Source organism: Pagrus major, chromosome 7 (assembly GCF_040436345.1).
Source record: "Pagrus major chromosome 7, Pma_NU_1.0".
Classification (NCBI taxonomy): Eukaryota; Metazoa; Chordata; class Actinopteri; order Spariformes; family Sparidae; genus Pagrus; species Pagrus major.
Window position 1 is genome coordinate 29,263,585 of NC_133221.1, and position 21,055 is coordinate 29,284,639.

The 21,055-nt window shown below is 41.5% G+C and overlaps 1 protein-coding gene across 1 annotated transcript in view; it reads right to left on the reverse strand.

Moving 5' to 3' along the window:
• Positions 1–21,055, reverse strand: part of lamb2 (laminin, beta 2 (laminin S)) — a 51,518-nt gene that overhangs the window by 18,988 nt on the left and 11,475 nt on the right. Inside the window, exons 3-12 of the mRNA XM_073470951.1 lie at positions 13,331–13,500; positions 13,009–13,144; positions 9,608–9,681; positions 9,281–9,469; positions 8,025–8,088; positions 3,107–3,309; positions 2,845–2,965; positions 2,400–2,588; positions 890–1,069; positions 118–230 (exon numbers count right to left, since the gene is read on the reverse strand). Of these exons, the coding sequence (XP_073327052.1) occupies positions 118–230; positions 890–1,069; positions 2,400–2,588; positions 2,845–2,965; positions 3,107–3,309; positions 8,025–8,088; positions 9,281–9,469; positions 9,608–9,681; positions 13,009–13,144; positions 13,331–13,500 (1,439 nt within the window). The remainder of the gene's footprint in view (positions 1–117; positions 231–889; positions 1,070–2,399; positions 2,589–2,844; positions 2,966–3,106; positions 3,310–8,024; positions 8,089–9,280; positions 9,470–9,607; positions 9,682–13,008; positions 13,145–13,330; positions 13,501–21,055) is intronic.

The following is a 21,055-nucleotide window of genomic DNA, read 5'->3' on the forward strand; positions in this document are numbered from 1 at the left end:
TACCAGCAATAGGGATTGTTGCCTGTTGTTGTCTGTTGAGTCAGTGGTGAGGAGAGAGAGATGGAGAAAGAAAGACATTTTCCGTCAAAGCCAAAAGGTTTTTCTGCACTGTCTTACCAAACACTGGTCACAGCTGCGTCCAGTGACAAGACGCTTGCAGAAGCAGTCTCCACTGACCGGGTCGCACTGAGAACTTCCTGACACTGTTCCTCTATGGTCACAACGGCAAGCTGGAGGCACAAGGTGAGGGCAAAATTGATGAGGTTTCCAACAGACAGTTAAATAGTTACTGCAGCACAGGGAAAAGCAGGGTTTTAAAGTAATAAATGAATAAATCTTTTTTAAGCTATTTCTAAATCAATTTCTATGTGACCCTGGTTAGCAGATCAATTATTACAACGCCGAGTAGGCAGGGGCAACATTTCCACTGAGACACATGCTCACTTTCCACCTCACACCACTTTAACAAACATTGTTCGATTCGGTCACGAATGTTTTTAAACTTAATAAAACTTTATAAGCAGCTGTAAGTCATTTGTGGACTTTTCTTGCTCTGTGTTTTGCCTTTTAGGAAACATTGAGTCTACCCTCTCTTATGGGTGGAGGTTGTTGGGGCCATATGCAGCCTGAGAGGAAGACCGGAAGACGCACTACTCAGGGCTAAAAGAGTCCCCCACCTCTTTTGCATCTTGAGGATGGGGAAGGTTTCAAGAAATGAACATTAATCAAAGACAATCTGTGCCCTTTGGACTGTAGTAAGGATTGAAATATGACACTATTGATTGCAATAACAGATTCATTATTTATGTTGGAACTAGCGGGCTTTCAAATCAGTTTGGGTCATCAAAACATTTCTGTTTGTGTGAGCGATAATAGAAACTGTACTCACGTTGGCAGCCCTGGGGGTTGTCAGCGCTCAGGCCGAAGAAGCCGGTCTTACACTTGTCACAGCGCGGACCCTCCACATTGGCCTTGCAACGGCACTGACCTCCCACCATGCCGAGGGAAGGGTCCGTGTGGCTGTCGCACATCCCTCCATTCTGGGAACCATCTGGGTCACAGTCGCAAGCTACGGGACAGACAGGTGCAGGTAGAATTTTAATGCATGGAAAGGTAAACTTGATGCATATCTTTGCATGTTATTAATTGGTGTGTGTTACAATGTGATTTTAATGTAGTATTAACGTGGTGACTGGACCCCAGGAAGAACAGCCTCTGTTGTGATTAGTTTAATAAGGGTCCTGATAAAATAAATAAATAAATGAATAAAATGCTCACACATGCATGCTAGTTCTTGAACACACACCACGTACAGTATGCTCACACAACCATACACATTACTATATACTTTCGTATCGGTGTGAGCAATATGCAGCTTTTTGATACATACATTATTTGAGATCTGAAACATTTTATCCAGTCCTTTTTGAATTGTGATCTATGCGAGTGTGGATAAGTGTTAATATCTCAAATGCTACAAATGCTCATGAAATCATAATTGGCACACAGACTTTTATGTCATATCAAACATGTCACTGATGGTGGCACTATGTGGCCAGTTATATATATTTATTTAAATGTGAGCCATCAGGCGTAGAAGAAAAGTAACAAAAACAAAACACTTTGTTGAATCTTCTCCTACAAGTTTCTTTAAATCTCTCATTCTATTTCCATAATATTTTTCATTTTTCTGTAATTTGTTACTAAAATGTGGTAGGGCTCAGACAAAACTCCAGTGACTAAATTTGGGTTGACATTTACACATATAACTGGTGTTATATCATATTATATTATATACTGCTACTATATATACTGTATATATGAGTATGAGCATGTGCAACTGTCAATCTTGACATACAAATAGGCACCATTAAAGGGTGAAATTGGATATTGGCTGGTCCTGTCAGCAATGCAGCCATGCATGTACAGACAACTATCATCCAGTGACAGATTGGTACTGAATCAAACTTCAAAATGTGATGATTCTCAAACAGGTTCTGGACCTATAAGGAGCATCTTGTTTCTATTATTTATAAACACATTTTTGAACATGTATTCACAATGGACATCAGGGATAATGATTCGAAAGTGTAAGTCAAGTTTGTTGGAGTTGTGTTGTACTGTGTTATTGCACTTTATTTGTAAAAAAGACAATGAATACAGTTTTAAAAAAGAAAGAAAGTGTAAGTCACACTGAACAATATGTGTACTGTATCATGTGTGGGTGCTCAGATTTGACAGTGTAATGAGTCAGAGAACTAATCAGCAGGCCAAACTGCAATAACTAACTTCCTGTTGTGGTCCCTTTAACCTCATGGAGTATTTTTGCCTCATTCAGAAAATGCCATTAGTATATATTCTAAGATATTCTCTGATAGGGAAAACAAACACACACTCACCTATGCAGACTCGTGGGTCCCTGATATCCTTAAAAGGGTCTTTATAATAGAAAGGTTTGCACATCTCACAGTTGCGTCCCATGGTGTTGTGCTGACAGTCGTCACACACTCCTCCACTGACGTTTCCAGTGGCCAGATAAACCGCCATGTCGAAGTGACACACACTGGAGTGGCTATTGCAGTTACACTCTAGAAAAAAACATTCATTTTAAACTCATATGTTTATGTTTCTATTGTCATTCTGATATTTCACTTCCACCAAGTGTTTACTATCCACACGCAGATGCAGCCCAGGTTATATTTCTAGAGCTGTAAATACCCCAGACTGTCAATCAGTTAAAAAGCCTGATGACAAATAATCGAGTGGCAGTCTCTATTGGCTCATAAATCTGTGATGTTTTCACACTGAACTTAATTTCCCCTCATCTTCCTCCTCTGTACTCACTCTTGCAGGCGTTGGTGTTGCGTCCTTCTGCTGGTCTCCAGGGCAGGTCATTGTAAAAGTCATCACATTGCTCACAGTTCAAACCATTGGTGTTATGGTTACACACACACCTGCCGTGAACCTTAGAAAGAGATGAGACCAGGAGTTAAGGCAATCTATATGGGATGAAGAACCAAGAGCTTTTAAATGATCAGAGTAAATTACAGGAGGGGAAAAACTGCTGCTTAAAAGTCAGCCCAGTAACTGAAGCCTCATCACTCACCATTCCTTCTATATCATCCCTGATGCCATCGATGGGGGCGCACTCTGAAGCGTGGCCGTAGCAAAAGCAGTTTCCACGTACGACAAGCTCATATATGGCGTAGTAATACTTTTCTTTGATTTCAGCTCTGGGGTCCAGCAAGTTGTCTCCCAGTGTGTGAAGCTTGGTGAAGTTCACTCTCAAGTTGGTGATCTTTAGCTGGTCTGTTGGGGGAAGGACATGAAGAGAATAAGTGAGAGAGGAACATAATGCAGGTTTGTATTCAGAATGAGTAGTTTAGTTGAAGTTTTCTGTTATATGGGGACTAGTAGTCTCAGAATGTTGTATGACACAAGTTGGTGAGGTAAAAGATGCTAAAAATTGGTTTGAAATACAAACAAACTCACACACTGACATACATACACACTGCACAAATAAGACAACCTCTCACAAGGCCAGTGGAGTATGACAGAACTGTGTGTGTGTGGCGAAGCATTACGGGTGAGCAGCAGGATAATCTGAGGATCTGAGTTAGTCCTCAGAGTTTTGGGGCTACTTGAGGTTACATTGAGTAGCAGGTATAAAGTTTTCCATGTTCACCATCTTAGTTTAGTGCGTTAGCATTTACTTATTTTCATTAAAGCAATTCAACTGAAACTGATGAGAACAGTGACGGAATCAGGATGTTTGCTGGGCGGGGAAGCCGTGATACATTTCTAGTGAAGAGAGGGCACTTCAGCACGTTTTGTCCACTGGAAGGGCCCCCTAGAGGGCACTTTATCTTGTTTTATCTACCACAGTGGCATCCAAGAGGGAGGTTTCGCAGCACCAGGAGGGTGCACAAATGAGAGTTCAGTTAGGAATAGCCATGGACCAAAGAGAAAATAAAACATGTGTTATTAGGTGAACTAAACATTGGGTTGATAAACTAAGCCAAACACATAAACTTCATGTACAGTTCATCACGGGCTTGGACGCAGATGCATAACCAGCAGGAAAATCACTTTTGTTAAGTCCAGACTTTGCTCATAGATAAGATCATTACTGAAGAGTCATACTGAAGACCAAAATTGATTCGAAGTCTGTTTTATAAATGAGGCCCCAGTAATGGAAAAAGTCAAATTTTAAACCTGCTGGCAGTCCAGGATGAAAAGTTAGGGGATAACCAAAAGTTAGGAGACATTCTCCAGGCTGGGTTTATGGTTTCATGGTAATCCATCCAATCCATAGTTATTGAGCTACCGACCGACCAAACAGACAATAGACCGACCAACCATCGTTGCCATCTCGAGAGTCGCACCACTAGAATTGTCAATAAAAACCCCAAAACAAAATCTGAAACTTCACAACTTTCAATGTGCCAGTGATTGGCAACCTGGTTAGGAAATGTTTGATTGCACAACCTTCTCTGTCTAAATCAACCCATTCAGAGGCAGAATATTAATAGTTCAGGCAGAGAACTGAAGTTGTGCTTGCATCACCTGATTGGCATCATCACTTTTATTCATGTTTCAAAATCACTGGCTCATGTGTTGCTATCAGCTGATTTGTCACATCCAATGATATTGATGTAGGTGTGCAGCGCAGCCAATAAAACTGGCCCCTGCCATGTTGCTTTGCTTATACCTTCATGGAAACAGTGTTTGTTGCTGCAGCTCCCTCCACCACCCCAACCTCCTACTTATGTGCCACATTTTTGCCGCTGGTATTAACTCAAAGTGTTTATGTATGCAGTTGTTAAAGAAAAGCTCTCCAGAAGGATCCTCGCTGCTGATCGAATTCTTTGAGCGCTCGCTGCAGAACCTTCTCAGCCAAATGTTACTGTAGCACCACCTGCTATAAATAGTCAATTCCTTGACGTAGGTGTCTGACTGAACTTAACAGTCTCTCCATATATCAAGCAAGATGCCATTTGTGAGTTTCAGGAACATTCCCACTAAAGGGAAAATCCGAAAAGGATGGACAATAATGGAATGTGGTGTTGAAATGGGTCTTCCCACATCCTGCCTCTCAAACCATCCTCACAGGGAGAAAATTCCCAAGAAGGAGATAGATAATGCCTTTCCAGGGAGATTACTCTATCTCTTCGTCCTGTCAATCTGCTGGAGTAGGGTTAGGGTTAGTAGCCATGGTCAGAACCTCCCTGGCTGTTACAGTCCAGCTGTTCACGGGTAGTCATCCACACACACACACAACCTAATACAGCTGTGCCAAAATACCCAAGAATACCAACACACTTCACACACATTTTCACAGGGGCACACACATTTCTCTTCTGTGTCATAACACGGTTGTGCTTCTTATGTGCCTACTTTTTCCATGCAAAGAGCAGAGGAAATATGCCAACACTACCAAGATTAACTCTAACAAACAGTAGGCCACAGAGTGAATACAAATTACAATCAATCATACTGTCTTCAAAACACTTGTTTAGAGTGGAAATAAAAACAACTCTGTTTCCAACACTAGATTCGTAAATGAGGCAGATTATTATATGATCATCATGATGAATATAACTATTAGTTTTATGAACATTTGCATCAGAGCAGCTGCAGCCTGCATTGGGTCCTCTTCAAACTCTTCTTGCTACTCTAACTTGGTCATGACTGGCACTTTAAGCTTCCTGAGTGACTTGTCATTTTAAAGCCTGCTGGAGTTGGAGCAGCAGTGTTACGGTAAGATGGATGAAATGTTTCATAGGCTTCATTTTTCAAACTGTGACCCTGCCCCGCTGACTTTATCTGCAGTAATAGAATCCCTTTCTGACAGACAAGAGCTAATCCCTTCAGTTCCACTGCACTGAGACGCTGTCTGTTTCTCCTCATGCTGTAATAGCAGACTAGAGAACAGTCCTACGTCTCAGCCAGCAGCCAAACAGCAGCTTTCAGGAATCAAAAGGCTGAACCTGAGACTGACATTTATTAACAGTTCTGTCTAACATAATGTATAAAAAGGGGCGAGAGAAAAGTGATTTGTGACCCAATCTTTTTTACAGTTTAAAAAAAATAGAACTTCGACATCAACTTGTTTTCTGCTGGGATGTAATGAATAAATAGACTTCCTGAAAACCAAAAACAGGCATAAAAGAGTCGTCAATTAGGTCATCAGCTCTGTCAGACTGTATTTACTGTAGGCACAGCGATGCTTTGAGCTACATGCTGATGTTCAGCTGGTACAATGTTTTGCATGTTCACCATCTTAGTTTGGTGTTTCAGTATTCTAGCATTTCCTAATTTGGAGACGGAGCTGCTTTTCCCTCTACTACTTTTTCTTTTTTTCAGTTTGATGAGACTGTTGTTTGTAAAAGGAGAAGTTCAAAAATGTTTTTTTCTAATCTGAGACAGAAACATGCTCACACCAACAAAAAAAACCTAATTAGGATCCTCATGGTGACTCAGCTCAGTCACCAGTGGAGCTAGCTGTCCAGACCTGTGGAGTGTTAGACCAGACAGAAAAATTATACTTTAGGACTTTTTGTTCTCAACTGAGCCTCCATGACACGCTTTCTCTGAGGTTGTGAATAATCCCTAATCCCTACTCTACTGGTAAAATGCTTTAGTTTATAAATGGTTAAGGTTAGAGTCAGAGTCAGGGCTGAGATTTGGATTATTGTTTGCCAATCAGTGATGTGTTTAGAGGAAGATTCGCCTGGCTAAACTCTACTAAATGACTTCAGATGTTGATTCATTGTCTTGACAACAGCAGACAGTCAATATGGATTGTTCAGCTGTGAGGGGGTCAGGGGTCTTCACGTGGGTCAGTTCTAGTGAGACATTTACCAACAGAACAAGACAACCTCTGCTGCTGCATTGGAAATCGAGCTCGGGTTTCTGGGAAAAGCTCTCATGTCCTGCCAGTCTAAACAGGAGAGCTCGGACAGTGAGGCTGTGTGGGAGAAGAACAGCTGCTTTTCACATCTCTCATGTCTTCCACACAGCAGGGCCATGTTTCACACCCCAGGGAGAGGGGCTGTTACAGCCTGTAATGTGTTACAGCTGGATAAAAAGAGCTAATTGTGACGACTGGAGGTTGATTTATGGTGACCAGTGCGACTATAGCTTGCAAAGGAAAATGATAGAAATAGACCATAATGATGCAGCTACTGAATATTTCAATAGAGAATACAGTATGTGTAGAAACATTTAAAGCTTCAGTCCTCAGGGTGGCTGTTTCTCATCGCAATGTTTGACTGACGCCTGAGGGCCAGTGTTACTAGGAGACACTCCATCAACTTCTGTTGTGCACTTCTGACCAAAAAAAGCCTACACATGTTGATACAAGAAGTTCTCTTCAACTTTCAAGTCCACATAGAATTGGGTATGTCTGTTTTAAGACGTCTGCCCCTTTAAAAAGTTCAACATTTTGAAGGGCCCACTGGGCTGTTAATTATGTGATCCACTCGGACACGTGGAGGCTAGTAAGTCAGCGTAGCTTGCTAGCATTAGCAGTGATTCCCAACAGACTTTGCATTTTGTTTTTTGTGATTCAGCCCCTGCTAAGTCATTGGACGCTCCCGCACACTCGTTAGCTGTCTCTGATTCATGGATTCAGATGTGGTGATGGAAAATAATCAGTCAGAACTCACAGGAACGGGAAGCCCTGTAGTCCACCAGGTACATTAACAGATTTGACTCACGACACAGAGTAACATAAGGAGACACAGATGTTGCACCAGTGAAATGAAAGCAGAAACATTCTTGATAATGTAGGAAGGTCTGTCACTGCATAGAAACAAATAAAATATTTTTTATCTTTTTTTTAGGTGACCACCAAATAAGTACACAGGTCAAATACACATCAAAGAGCCTTCTGCCTGCACAGCAGCATTGACACACCTAAACAAGGTATTCATGCTTGTCAAACATGAACTTGGTGTGTTGCATAACCCTGTAGTGTTATATATCATCATTCTGCTGTTAAAAATACGAGTGTGACCTACTCTGGATGTTCGGGCTGTATGGATCCATAATCCTGATGGCTGGATCCAACACTCTGTAGATAACCTAGGCCAGGACACACATGGTATACAAACACATGAAATATTTTAACTTTTTGAGACTTGGAATACTGATAAAATGAGTATGCAGCATGAGTGTAAATCAGACTTTACACTTAGTGGTCTGCATGCCTGAGCAGTATTCAGTGTGTGCACTAAAGATTTTGGTTGTGTTTTTTACATGTACTGTGTTTTTTGTCCTCTATGTCTCTTTGCTTTCAAATGCAGGACGTGGAAATTAAATTGTCATTGGAATAAGGAATAAGGAAAATGATCATGTGATATGCTACTCAAGTCAAGGCTTTAAAGGAACAGCTCAACAGTTTTGAAAATAGGCTCATTTTCGCCTTCTTGCTGAAAGTTGGATGAGAAGATCAAAACTCTCTCATTTCATTACGATAAAAACTACGCTCGAGCCAGCAGATGGTTAGCTTAGCTTAGTATAATGACAGGAAATAATGGAAACAGCTTTACCTGACATTTGTCTATCATTGTCTATTTCGGGCTTACTTCAACCAATCAGATCAACAGTAGGAGAGCTACCACTAGCTGAGCCCATTGGTAAATCAAACTCTTGCCAAAGTCAGTCAAGAGACGAGCAAAAACATGTTATTGATCGAGAAAGTCAGTGCGGTTCTTTGCTCTTCTCTTAATGAAATGTACTCTTCTGTTGTTACTGATGCTATAGCTAACCTCTGGAGGAGTCGCCATGTTGTCATGTTGTTTTCAAACGAACAGTCCTCTCGCTGGTCATCACACCTAAACTACACCTGCTCGTAGTTGCCAGTAGGTCCTCATAGTACACAGGCTGGTGTGTCCAGGCACAAGAGCATAGCTTTTAGTAATTAGGAAAATATATAGCGTTTGTGTAATTTATTCACAACAGCAAAAACAACAAAACAAGAAGAATTTGGTTTGGACAGAACCAGGCTAACTGTTTCCACCTGCTTCTAGTATTTATGTTAGGCTAAGCTCCTCTACTGAGAGTGCTAAGACAGGAGGAGTGGTTTTGATCCTTTCATCAAATTCTCAGCAGGGCTGGGACAGGCTGTATGTGTACAGTATTTGTGGGGCCCACAGCCAACAAAAAATAGAAGCATGTCTGAAAAAATGTATTCTGAAATAAAAGTACAATAAAGTACAATAAGTTTTTGTGACCTTGACGCTATTTTGGGTTATTCCTTTAATCAATCACTCACCTCTCCCTCCGTCGACGGCTCAATGTCAGAGTAGCGTGACTCACAGATGACATCATTAATGTTACGCAAAGGACCCTGGGACACTCCAGGAAAGGTAGTAGCGCAATCGTGGGAAAAGTAGCGGTAAATCTGCCAGGTACGACCAAAATCTGCTGACCGCTCAATCAGCATGGCTGCTGGACGGAAAGTCTGCAAGAGAAGAAAGTCTCAGACAAAACTCTTTGTGGTTTTAAAAAGAAAGTACAAAACAAAAGGAGCTTTCAGTTACTTTTTCCAGCTACTACTCAATACAGCTCAATGAGTTGATGACAAGGACTTCTATCCTACCTTGAAGGTCATAATCAGGTGAGTGAAATGAAACTCTGCTTCCAGATCCAGCTGGATAAAGACATCCGACTTTCCTGGGAGAGAGATACACACACACACAGATGTTAAGTTTATATAAAGCCAACATTTTACTTTTAATAACTGTCACTTAGATTGTATCAATAATTCACAAACCGCTTGCATTCCTTGCTTTCCATCTCTGTCATCAATTTCTGACAGATGGCTGACAGAGAATAATGGCGAGCTGCATTGAGTGGAGGAGCAACCGTGCTTTTGGCTTGAGGTAAGACATCTTGACAGGAAAAGGCATTCAGTCTTGGCAGGAGAAATTTAGAGAGCATGTCGGAAAAGCCCACATACTTCCTGAGTTGTAGAGCACCAAATGTTATGCCATGTTACTCTAAGGACCACTTTCACTCTTGTTCTTCTCTGTGTTTTTGTATTACACACAGAGTACAAAGCCGAGAGGAATTTCCCATTCCTGCATACTAATGCACCACATGAATTTTGTATAACACTCAACAGCGCTATATATTTAAACTGGTGATCTGAAGACAAACCACACCACAGCTTTTTCTTGAAAAGAAAAAAAAAGAGAGAATTTAGTTTTGATGCCGTCTCAGTTACATGTTTTGCAAAAACACATGTGCCCACACACATCCATGTATCCTGGGGAATCACCTTAATAACATTTACAACCCACAGGTAATGACAGTGTGATGTGTGCGGCTCACAGTACTGTCCTGAGGCATGTTAGTAGAAGCCCCCCAGAGTTGGGGAGTATTACGAAGCAAAAGAGAAATGCAGTAGATAGTATCCCATGCTAGCTATATGGCCAACCAACCTATTAATAGGAGACATATAGTGCTCATTTTTAGGTTCATTATTTTATTTTGGGTTACTACTAGAATAGGTTTACGTGCTTTAGTGCTCAAAAAACATCAGTTTTCTCATACTGTCCAGTGCTGCAGCTCTCCATCTGAAACGCTCTGTTTTAGCTCCTGTCTCTTTAAGGCCTCCCTCCTGAATACCAAGGCTGCTCTGATTGGTCTGATGAGGTGTTTCAGGTACAGTTCCATGTTGATGAGACACTGGCTAAACTAAAAATAAGTAAATCAAGTAAATCTTAGCTTTTCCAAAGATGATCTGTGTCATTTTAGGTCGTTCTTATCACCCTGATGTTCGAGAGTTAATTTTTTTCTGATCAGTTTGGATTTAATCAGATTTTTGATGCTATAAAAAGGACTTGACAGCCAAGCCCTGCTCATGACTGAACAGGCGTATGTATGGGCCAACACCTGGGAGATTTGAGTTAAATTTTTTTTGCAGTGGGATGAAGTGGAGAAGCGTCATCCATAGTTATATATATTAGTGAATGGCTCAGTCTTCGAACCTAGAACAACAAATGCATTCTCACATAGCTAACACTTCCACAATCAACCACAAATCAACAGCTGACAAGGCACAGGAAGGAACAAGAAGGAAAAGAAAGAGGAGGAAGGGTGTGACATGGCTAGAGCCGAGGGAAAGAGAGAGGGAGAGTTGAAAGAGTAAATGAACCCTGCTGATGGAGAAGTTTGTCAGGCAAATCATGCATACTAAACTGTAATGTACAAGGCACACAACCAACACACAGAAGGCACCTGTTTAGCTGACACTCACTTTCAGTGCCTTATAATGCCAGTCTGTATGCTTGCATGTATTCCCATGAAATTCCCTTATTCAATAAATGGTGCACACAATCAAACCACTGTAACCCATATCAAATAGGCTCACTGTGCCACCGCCACCATGGAAATACCACAAAGATGCCATGGAAAAAGCAGTAGCAACCAGGGGTAAAAATAGTCTCTTTGCTTCCTGTCCCCCTTCTTCAGCATCTTCTGTTTCTCTCTGTTCTATTCCTGGTCTGCTTCTGCTGCACAGTGCTGTCATCAACAGCACTCCATTACAGTGGCATGGCCTACAAACAGCTGAAATGAGCCTTGTGTCCGACCGAGCCTTGTTTACAGTCACTCATTGTCAATGTGTGTGAAAATACCTCAGTTCAGACTGGTCCCTCTCCCTGTCCCTGTTCCTTTCTACCGTCTCTCACTCAGTGTTGAACATCGCCTCACTTTTATCTTTCCATCAGAGCTTTAACATTTCTCCTCTCCCTCTCATCCCCCTCCCTCCTCTCTGTTGAGATGCCAGAGCAGGGCCTACTCTGTTATTAAGCCCATCTGTAGCTGGTCAGAGGATGGTGGTCACAATGTGTGTGTGTGTGTGTGTGTGTGTGTGTGTGCGTGTGAGAGAGAGCGAGAGAAAGAGGGACTGTTTGTGTGCAAACTTAATGCTGCTTTTAAAATTCTCTATGGTTACCAGTTACTTACTGCTTGTGTTTTCAATTAACTTTTAGGATTTTGATGGTTTTGCCATTTTTTTTCAATTGAAATATTTCTGCCTTATATCCATATCTAGTCTTATCGTAGCCCATAAATTTCTCCCTCCTATCCCGCCATCGCCAGATTTTTCTCTCAAATATTAAAAGCTTTAATTTTTAAGTTAGTCACATAACCAACATTGGCAGGGACAAGGCCGACTTACAACATACAGTATGAGCAGTTTCTTGTTTTGAATGAATGCTTTTAATGCAATTAAAATAAAATATTTCAGCTTTAATGGGGTCAGTAAAAATGTGTAGCCATGAAAATGAAAGCCGAAATAACACTGTATTACACATTCTGTACATGGATTTTGCACTCAGCTACCAACACTGTTATTAAATTATATATGGGGATATATGGGGATCTCTGATGTCTGATAGCTTTTACTGTACATTATGTAACCATTTTGCAGACTATTTTTTAAGTTCTGTTCTTATCATTTGTATGCAGGTCCACTTCTGTTTGCTGTGCAATAAAAAGAAGGTAACGCCTACACACTTGCTCCATGCCACAGAAGTTCAATAAAAACAACATTTCAATTCCACTTGGACCTTCATCAGGCCAAACTGTTTGACCTGATGAAGATACAAGTGGGATCAATACATTGTCTTCACTAAACTTCCTTGGCATGGAGTATGTGTGTAGGCGTCACTTTGTCTTCGTGATAGGCTTGCACCTATGTCATGTGCCTATTAGAAATGAATGGACTATATGGACTATAATCTATTTATAAAGGATGCATTATAAGAAAGTGTCACAGATTATTTGTTGTAAAACTGTGTTTTGCTGATCACACCGAGTACACCTGAGTGTGAGACAGGTGAGCTAATAGGCTAAGACAAGTTAGGAGTCAGGAGCTATTATTTTAACCGTTATCATTTTAATTTTTATTAGAACTCTTTCTTTAAGATATTTTTATGAGCTGCGCAAGATTGCGTATCAGTGCAGAACAAAAGTGACCACAGGTCTCCTCACCATTCTCAGACTGCCACCAGGACTTCTTGCGGTGAGGTTTGAAGGCGGTGATGACGTTCTCTATCCGGTGATTGATGGTGTTGTACACCGGGTCATACGGCCGTCTGGAGTCACAGTCGAAACACTTCTTCTCATCCTGCAGCAGGACAAGAAAAGGTTACAGTCAGAGGTGAAAGACTTCAGGGTTAATGAGAAACCCAGAACCAAATATAGAATGGAAAGACAGAGGACACCAAATTCCATCTTTACTTCATATTACAGATGTGTTCAAGCAGCACATGCGCGCACACACATACACACATACATACACACACACACTGACCTGCAGATGACTGACAATGCAGTATGGCTCTTTTCTCCTCATCCCACATGTGGATGAGGCCTTCAGGTTCTTCTCTCGTCCAATCAGCAAGTCCCCTGTTGCTGGGTAACAGCTGCCATGGGCGCAGCCGTGGCTGTGGTCAGGCTCCTGGCCAACGGCGGCAGCCAGGACTGGAAAGAGGGAAACAGGAAATTAATTACAATGAGCAGGAAACAGCAGTAAAGCATGGCATCATTCTCTAATAGAGCACCCATTCACTAGTTTCTGTTGGAAAATTAAGTCGACATCAAATCACTACCCATCTCTCTGTCCTAAAAAAAGAGACAGCATCAAAAGCTCTTATCGCTTCCCGAGGAAGAAAGACTACAGGACGGGAAGGATGGGAAATTTGTGGGTTCTTCTGAGTTAAATGAATTCTGTTACAGTGACTGAAAAGTGATACATTGCATACCATACCAGTGATTCACAGCAACACTCAATATTTTATGATTTACACTCTACAAGAAGTGAAAATCTTTTCTATTTCTAGTTATTTTGTTTAGATATACATTTGTTTGATGGTTTCATTTTATAGGATTTATATCCCACAAAGTGTTTTTTGTGAAAAAATGTTTTAATAAGAAATCTATACAAACCACTTTAATGCAGTTATGCTGCCTTGCTATATGTATAATCCCTAATTATTAACTATTTTTCCTAATCTGTGCATGGAAAGAAAAATTGAGATCCTTGTACCAGTTTGCACCTTAACAATACAAAGGGAAAAAGTCTGGGCACTCCTGCTGCAGAGCTTCAGAAATAATCCAGACTAATATAATGGTTGGGAGGAAGGTTCTTCTTTTTGGAAAGATGGTGTATTGCAACATGGTGTAGCTTTTCCTTTTTTTACGTGAGCTCACTGAAGCCAACTCCTATCTAGAATGGAACTTTCACAATTAGGCTATCTGGCAACCCATCAGGTATTGTCTGATGAGGATTTACGTAGCTCCTGGTAGAACAGCCAATTTTTTGTGACTTGCCAGTGTTTCCTGCAGATTTTCAGATAACGCATATGCAGGCCAACCGACTTCCTCTCCTGTGTGCTGATCATTGTTTATAGTCTGATTAGCAACTTAAGATGCGAGAATAGAGATGGAGTTTAGAGACGACTCTTTCATTCATCTACATATGTACGTATTGTTAAGATACATTTTTAAAAAGCTAATAAAAAGCTAAATCGTCATCAGATAACAGTTGATGGGTCTCAAGATTGAATTTCGGCCAGTGTGTCCTGCCTCCTTTGTTCTCCACAGACTGTTTACCTGCATACAAAAATAGTACGCACAAATGTGACTGGTCAATACTGCTCGGACTACAAACTAACTAAAAATGGGCACCACAACTCTGTCCATCGCCAACAGATTCTGAATTCATGTGCAGATATCTGGTTATAGAGAATGGGCTTTTAAAGAAAACAATATGAGCCACTTTATTTCAACCTCCTAGAAATTCAAACCAATATGATACATAAAAACTAATACTGTCGCTGTCCAGGGAAAACCACTTATCTCCAAATCTGGTGTTTTTGAAATTTTCAATAAAACTGAGGGAGGCAGTGCTCCTTTATGAGTTGAGAAAATTCTCCCTTTTCTTAAGCCTAACAAAGCCACTGAATCATTTGATGTAGTTTGAAGTAGTTTTCACAGGACAGAGAAGTTTGTTAAAGGCAAACTTTGTTCCATTATCATATTTGTCATGGATTATAGCTCTTTGGAAAATAATTTTCTACAAACTTCCTTTTATAGAAACTTTCCAAAGGTCATGGACCCCCCCACCCAACTAGACAGCTACTTCTAGATCAAGAGCTGATTCAGTGTTGAGAAAACATCCAGTTGGAGGGGGATTACCTCAAGGCAACCCCACAGGTTAACAGGCTCTGCTGTCTGCAGGGGTCCCAACAGGCTGATCTGACAAGAGGCCCCAGCTACAGGCTAAACCTGGACACTAACCAATGCAGTTCATACAGAGGTCAACTAAGACCAGCACCGGTTGGAAGTATAGCATCATTAAACTGACTGAATGATTATTTATTCAATGTTTAATACTCAAGATCTAACAGAGAAGCTTGTTTTATAGCTTGGGACCATGCAGTGAACACACAGTGTGTCATTCTGTGATACATCACTGGACTCTTGGTGTGAGTGAATAGCCATGTTATGTGTGGGAGTTGAAATAAACCTTATAAACCTTCATGACAACCAGCAGCAGCCGCCACACATTCCACCGGACATTTTGACGTGAATCTCTCCTCCTACATGCCACTGGGACCTGTGGTGTAAGTGTGTTGCTATGAGGAAATATGGTATGAGGAGAGTGGAGACCCAGGGGTCCTGCTGTCAATCTACAGTCTGTCCACAACAGGTGTTTTTAATCCTCCCTCCATATGTACACAGTCAACATGGCAACATGTAATGGCTCCACAAAACACTCCTACACAGCGCATCCACTTCAATAAGCTTTGGAAACAGGGTTCATATTCACATTCCCCAGAAGATACAAAGACGCTCAGTGTTTTCCTGCATCAGTCTGCTTTAGATTAAAGGAGCAATATGTAGAATTTTTAGTTGAAAACAAAAAATATAAAGAAATAACAGTTTTGATATTATGATGTCTATGTACTGTGTTGAGAGATATCTAAAGTAGCATACTAACCAGCTCGCCCCCTGCCCTGTCCTGAGCTCACAGTCCTGACCAGTAGCTGCACTACAAACTGAGCTAACTAGCTAATGGCAGCCACAATCACATAATCACATAAGGAATGACTAAAGGCACTGATCCTTCACTTGTAGATTTAAATAATATAATTTGATCGTTACTGAACAAATCTTAACAATGTGCGCCTGCCATCATGTCAGCCATCTCCATAACTGGGTGCCTCTGCTGCCCACACACTGTACAATAGTGAGATTTCATAACTTTTTAATGCTGACAGGTATACAGGGAGACTGGTTGCTGTAGCTGCCAGTGTCTTGATGCTCTCTGCAGGTCTACACTCACTGATTAAGGCAGACAAAGACAGTGCATTATCACAGCCTGACACTGCTATGAGGCCAGCTGTAGACAGGAAGCCTGCTGGGAACAGTGCAGAGGAGGATTTCACATGGACACTCACACACACACACACACACACACACACACACACACACACACAATCTTGACACTCACTCTAGAGGAAACCTGTGTTTGCCTGGCATCTGGACAAGTCTCAGGTTGGTGCCAGCCAAGTGAGCAACAAGCAGATATGAGGTTAACATGCTGTAAGTCACAAATACACAACTTCAGCTCAGGCTCGTACATTATGTGCACCTGTGCATCTATACAACTGAGGATTCAACACAGGCACATAATCTTGTGCAAATGTTCTAATGTTCAAGTGAATGTAAGCATCAAGTATGTGCTTGTTGACTACACAGACGACAACTATTAGAGGATTTGTTTAAGTATAAGGTAAAAATCTGAGCTGCTTCACATGAATCACTATCAGCGCAGACGATGGCTGACATACTGGCCTGTGATAAAACAGACCTGAAGTCATTCCCTTATCCTTTATCTGTCTCTGAGAGAGAGGACGTGTGAAGGAACACAAACAGAGCAGGTCAGATGGATGACATGATGGGGAGAGAAAAAGAGGAGAGACACAGTACAGAGCTTTTGTACAGAGGAAAGACACATCCAGACACAACTTGAGATCTATTCTGGAAAATACTGGCACGCACTCAAAGGTCTGTGTGTGTGTGTGTGTGTGTGTGTGTGTGTGTGTGTGTGTGTCTGTGTGTGTGTGTGTGGAGGGAGGGTGAAGAAGTGCAGCAGACGTCTGATGTGTGTATAATCACTAGGTGTCTTGTCATCTTTTATCTTTGCGTGTTTCTGTCTGTAGTTGTTTGTCTACTACACAGGCTTCACACCTCTGCTCACAACTCGAGTTGCGCTGACATCACCTCGGTCTCATGAAAGCAAGATGTACAGAGTCATTGTATATAGTTTATTATTACAAAACTAAACAGCGCTAAATGAAAAGGTGAGCAAATTGGGCATTTTAAACCACTTGACTTCAGTTTTTACAAATTTGTAATGCATGTGTTTCTGCATTTCACTTTTAAAACCACTGTTCTGGGGGCTCTCACCTGGCAGAGCTTGTACTCCATGTACTAAGGGGCAGAGAGGGCATGTACTGCGTGTCATCCCTTCTCTCCCCCCTGTTTCATGTCATTCTTCAGCTGTCTCTATCAATAAAGGCAAAAGCCTGAAAAAACCCACGAATCTATGATTATTTTCATAATTACTATGGTGTGACTGACAATCCAAAACTCAAATGATTAATGCAAACTCTGCACATGATCACGCTTTTCTTGTTATTCTCACACTGAAGCCGTAACAAATAGGCTGAGAATGATGATGTCAAAGCCGCTGCCTTGATGAAAACCAGGAAAGGAAGCAAAGCACAGTGGAGGACGGGAGGGATGCAGGAGAGATAAATGGATCATTTGGTAGACACTTGAATATATATAATTTCAGCGTAGAGGCTCTAGCTGTGTTTGTGCTCCTGCAGGAGCTGTAGACACAGAATGTGACGAGAAAATGAAAAATATGAAGGCGGAAAAAAAATCTTCTTTGCTGACTGTTAGATAACAAGTCTCATGTCTATTAGTTAAAGCAACATTATGCAAAAATTGGCCATTTGTGCAGTTTGGCGCCCCCCACAGTTTCTGAGTGCAACACCACTGTCTTAAATACAAATCCCAGTTCAGTAACAATTTGTCAGACTTAATGTAGGTGTTACTACGCTGTGATCCTACACTATCACTGAAGTTTCATAGAGCAGAAACAAGCGTCCGTAACAGTTCAAACAGCACCAGTGTTTGCCTATAGTACGACACGCCTGATAAGCGCTCCTCTCATGTTTATCTGCCGTTTTTTTTAGAAATACTTTCAACTATTCAGAACAAGGAACAGAGTCGCACTGCTTTTTCCATTAATCACATATGATGGCTGGTTGCACACTGTTTTGCCTTGTTTTTGATGCAGCAGCGACTGTAGCAACGAGTCTCTGTGTGATCGCAGCCTTAGATTTTGGATATCATTATATGGTCACATGACATAAGTGTTGTCTTTTCCTAGTTTAAAGGCTGCATAGCTGTAAAGTGATGTCATTTTCTGAACTTACCAGACTGTTCTACTTCTTCTAATACTCAGTCATTATATCCAAATTACTGATGATTATTTGTGTTAATATTTTGTGTATAGTCATCCCCACAATACTGGAGGCCATATCGCCCACTTTAGACATAACCAGGCGTGCCGTTTCCACTGCTTTCAGTCTATATGCCTGATATTTGATTTCAGTTGTCACAGTATGCTAAGTTTATTTTATTATGGACACTACTTTACACTACATTTTTCCACTAGCACTTTTGGCCACGATCAGTCAAACCGAGCCACACCAATTTGCTTTTCAATCACCAGTTGTACTGCACCGAGTTGATGGCCTTTAAATGACTGAGGGCTTTTATTGTGAAGAAGTTATAGGAAATTAAACGTGTTTGTAAGTGAATTAGCGGAGCCACTTTTTTAGCAGTGATTCTTCAATAGTACTGCGGGGATCGGGACAAGCATGCCATTGGACACACCTTCAAGCAGGTAGCCCAGTTGTGGTGGAAATGCAAATCCTGGCCACACCGGGCTGCCAAGCCGAGTCAAACCTAGTAGAGCCAGGTACTCACAAGATAGTTGAAAATAATGTTAAACAATTAGTCTGTTAAGCACCTAGTCAATCTACAGAAATCAGTCAAAATTTGTGGCACCAGCATTTTTATTTCTGTCTACATTTTTAAGGCCCGTGGAGACTTTCCAGATGCCTGACTCACTGTGGGTGAAATGTGGGCAGGCAGTGAACCAGCTGAGGGGAAGTTTAAAGAATGACATATGCTACTCTCCCTCCCTCTATGTGAAAAGTTAACAGTTGTAGCTTTGAGGACAGAGGTGATACAGTGGTTTATTAGACATCACAGTTTCTTTCTTCCTTTCCTCCTTCTTCCTCTGTGGCCATACATGGTGAAGCAGAGAGGAATGCAGGCTGACAGCTGAGAGAAGAGAAGGGGGCTGTGGTGGTGGCGTTGTCAGTGTATGTGTGTGTTTGTGTGTGTGTGTGTGCGTGTGTGTATGTGTGTGTTGGGGGTTCTCAGCTCACAAAGCACTGCTGTTCAGCCAGCCATTGGCTTGTAACAGCAGGCCATGCACTGTAGCCCTGCAACATATTGTGCACTATTCTACTTGTTCAGCCACTTGTAGCCACACACGACATCAAGGATTTATTACCGAGCTGCTTTTAGTGTCATACAGGTGACAATAATAATTTCATAACATGTCATATATTAGGAATGCATCAGTCGTGCTGTTTAGGACGTCAAGCACAGTACAAAAGTGTCCACTGTAGTTAACCTATTCTGGGCTAACAGTTAAAAGAGGCATGATATCATTATGCTCATGCCAAAGGACAGTGAAATCTGACTCCAAGCCAACAAGTCTTCCACATGAGGCAATGCTTTAACTGTCAGAGGCAGTGATACAGAGTGCACGGTGCAGTCTGCAGGGCATGCCAGTTTCATTCCCGCAAATGAAATCCCCCCCGCCCCCTTCCCACCAGGTGAGCTCTGCTTTTATTCCTGGCTTTCATCCCTGCCTTTGATTTCCTCTCTGCTCTAGACGCATCAGTAAACACAAGGTAGACAAGTGTGCCTGTAAGAAACTTTTTAAGAGGTGCCTCAGTTGACAGTATGACAGTGAGAGAGACAGACCCAACCTGGGCAGTTTTTTCACTAAAATAGTCATAAAAGAGACGGACATTCCTGCAGAGCACACTGTTAGATGGAGACCAGAAGATGTTTCATTTGCCAAGTTAGCACCTGTGTCCTGCTCTTTAATGGATCTATAAAAATTCTCCTGGTTGTAAGACTCCATAGTTGATCCTCATGCTCGAGGCTTTTTCTTGTGCAAAATGTAACATACTGCATTGTTTAAAATTAGAAATGATAAAGCGCGTTTCTGTCCACAGGTTGCTTATTAAAGTAACTTACCAGATTGTTTACAACCTCATTGTCTACATGTTTCATCAACTGGTGACAACTTTTTACAGTACCCAGACTGCCAGTGTGTTATGACATGGCACTTAGGCAGGGGGAGGCAGGAGGAGACCGCATTGCCAGCTAAATCATGGAGCTGATGCTAGCTTGGGCTGGCTTTGAAAAATCGATCTGCATTGGAACCATCCGATATCTATACATTATGTAGAAATTGGCATTTTGGTGTCCCCCACAGTTTGAGTGCACCATCACTGTGGTGAATACAAATCCCATTTGTCAGACAAAATGTAGGTGCTCACTACAAGCAAAACTCATTACGTCATAACAATGTTATGTCTCAAAAACCTGTATCTTGAATTAAACATATGTAATGCTGTGAAGCTACCCTCTCACTGAAGTTATATAGTGCAGACACAAGTGACAGTACTGTACTGTACACTGTACCATCAACATGATTCTGAAGGTAAAAAAGTTACATAATGTTGCTTTAATATATGTCTTTTTCTGTGGATGCGTGACAGGGTCATGTATGGTGGTTGTCCACCATAGTTGTGGATAAATGTTTGTACCAAAGCAGGCATGTGATTAAAATCTATGCAGAGAGTCT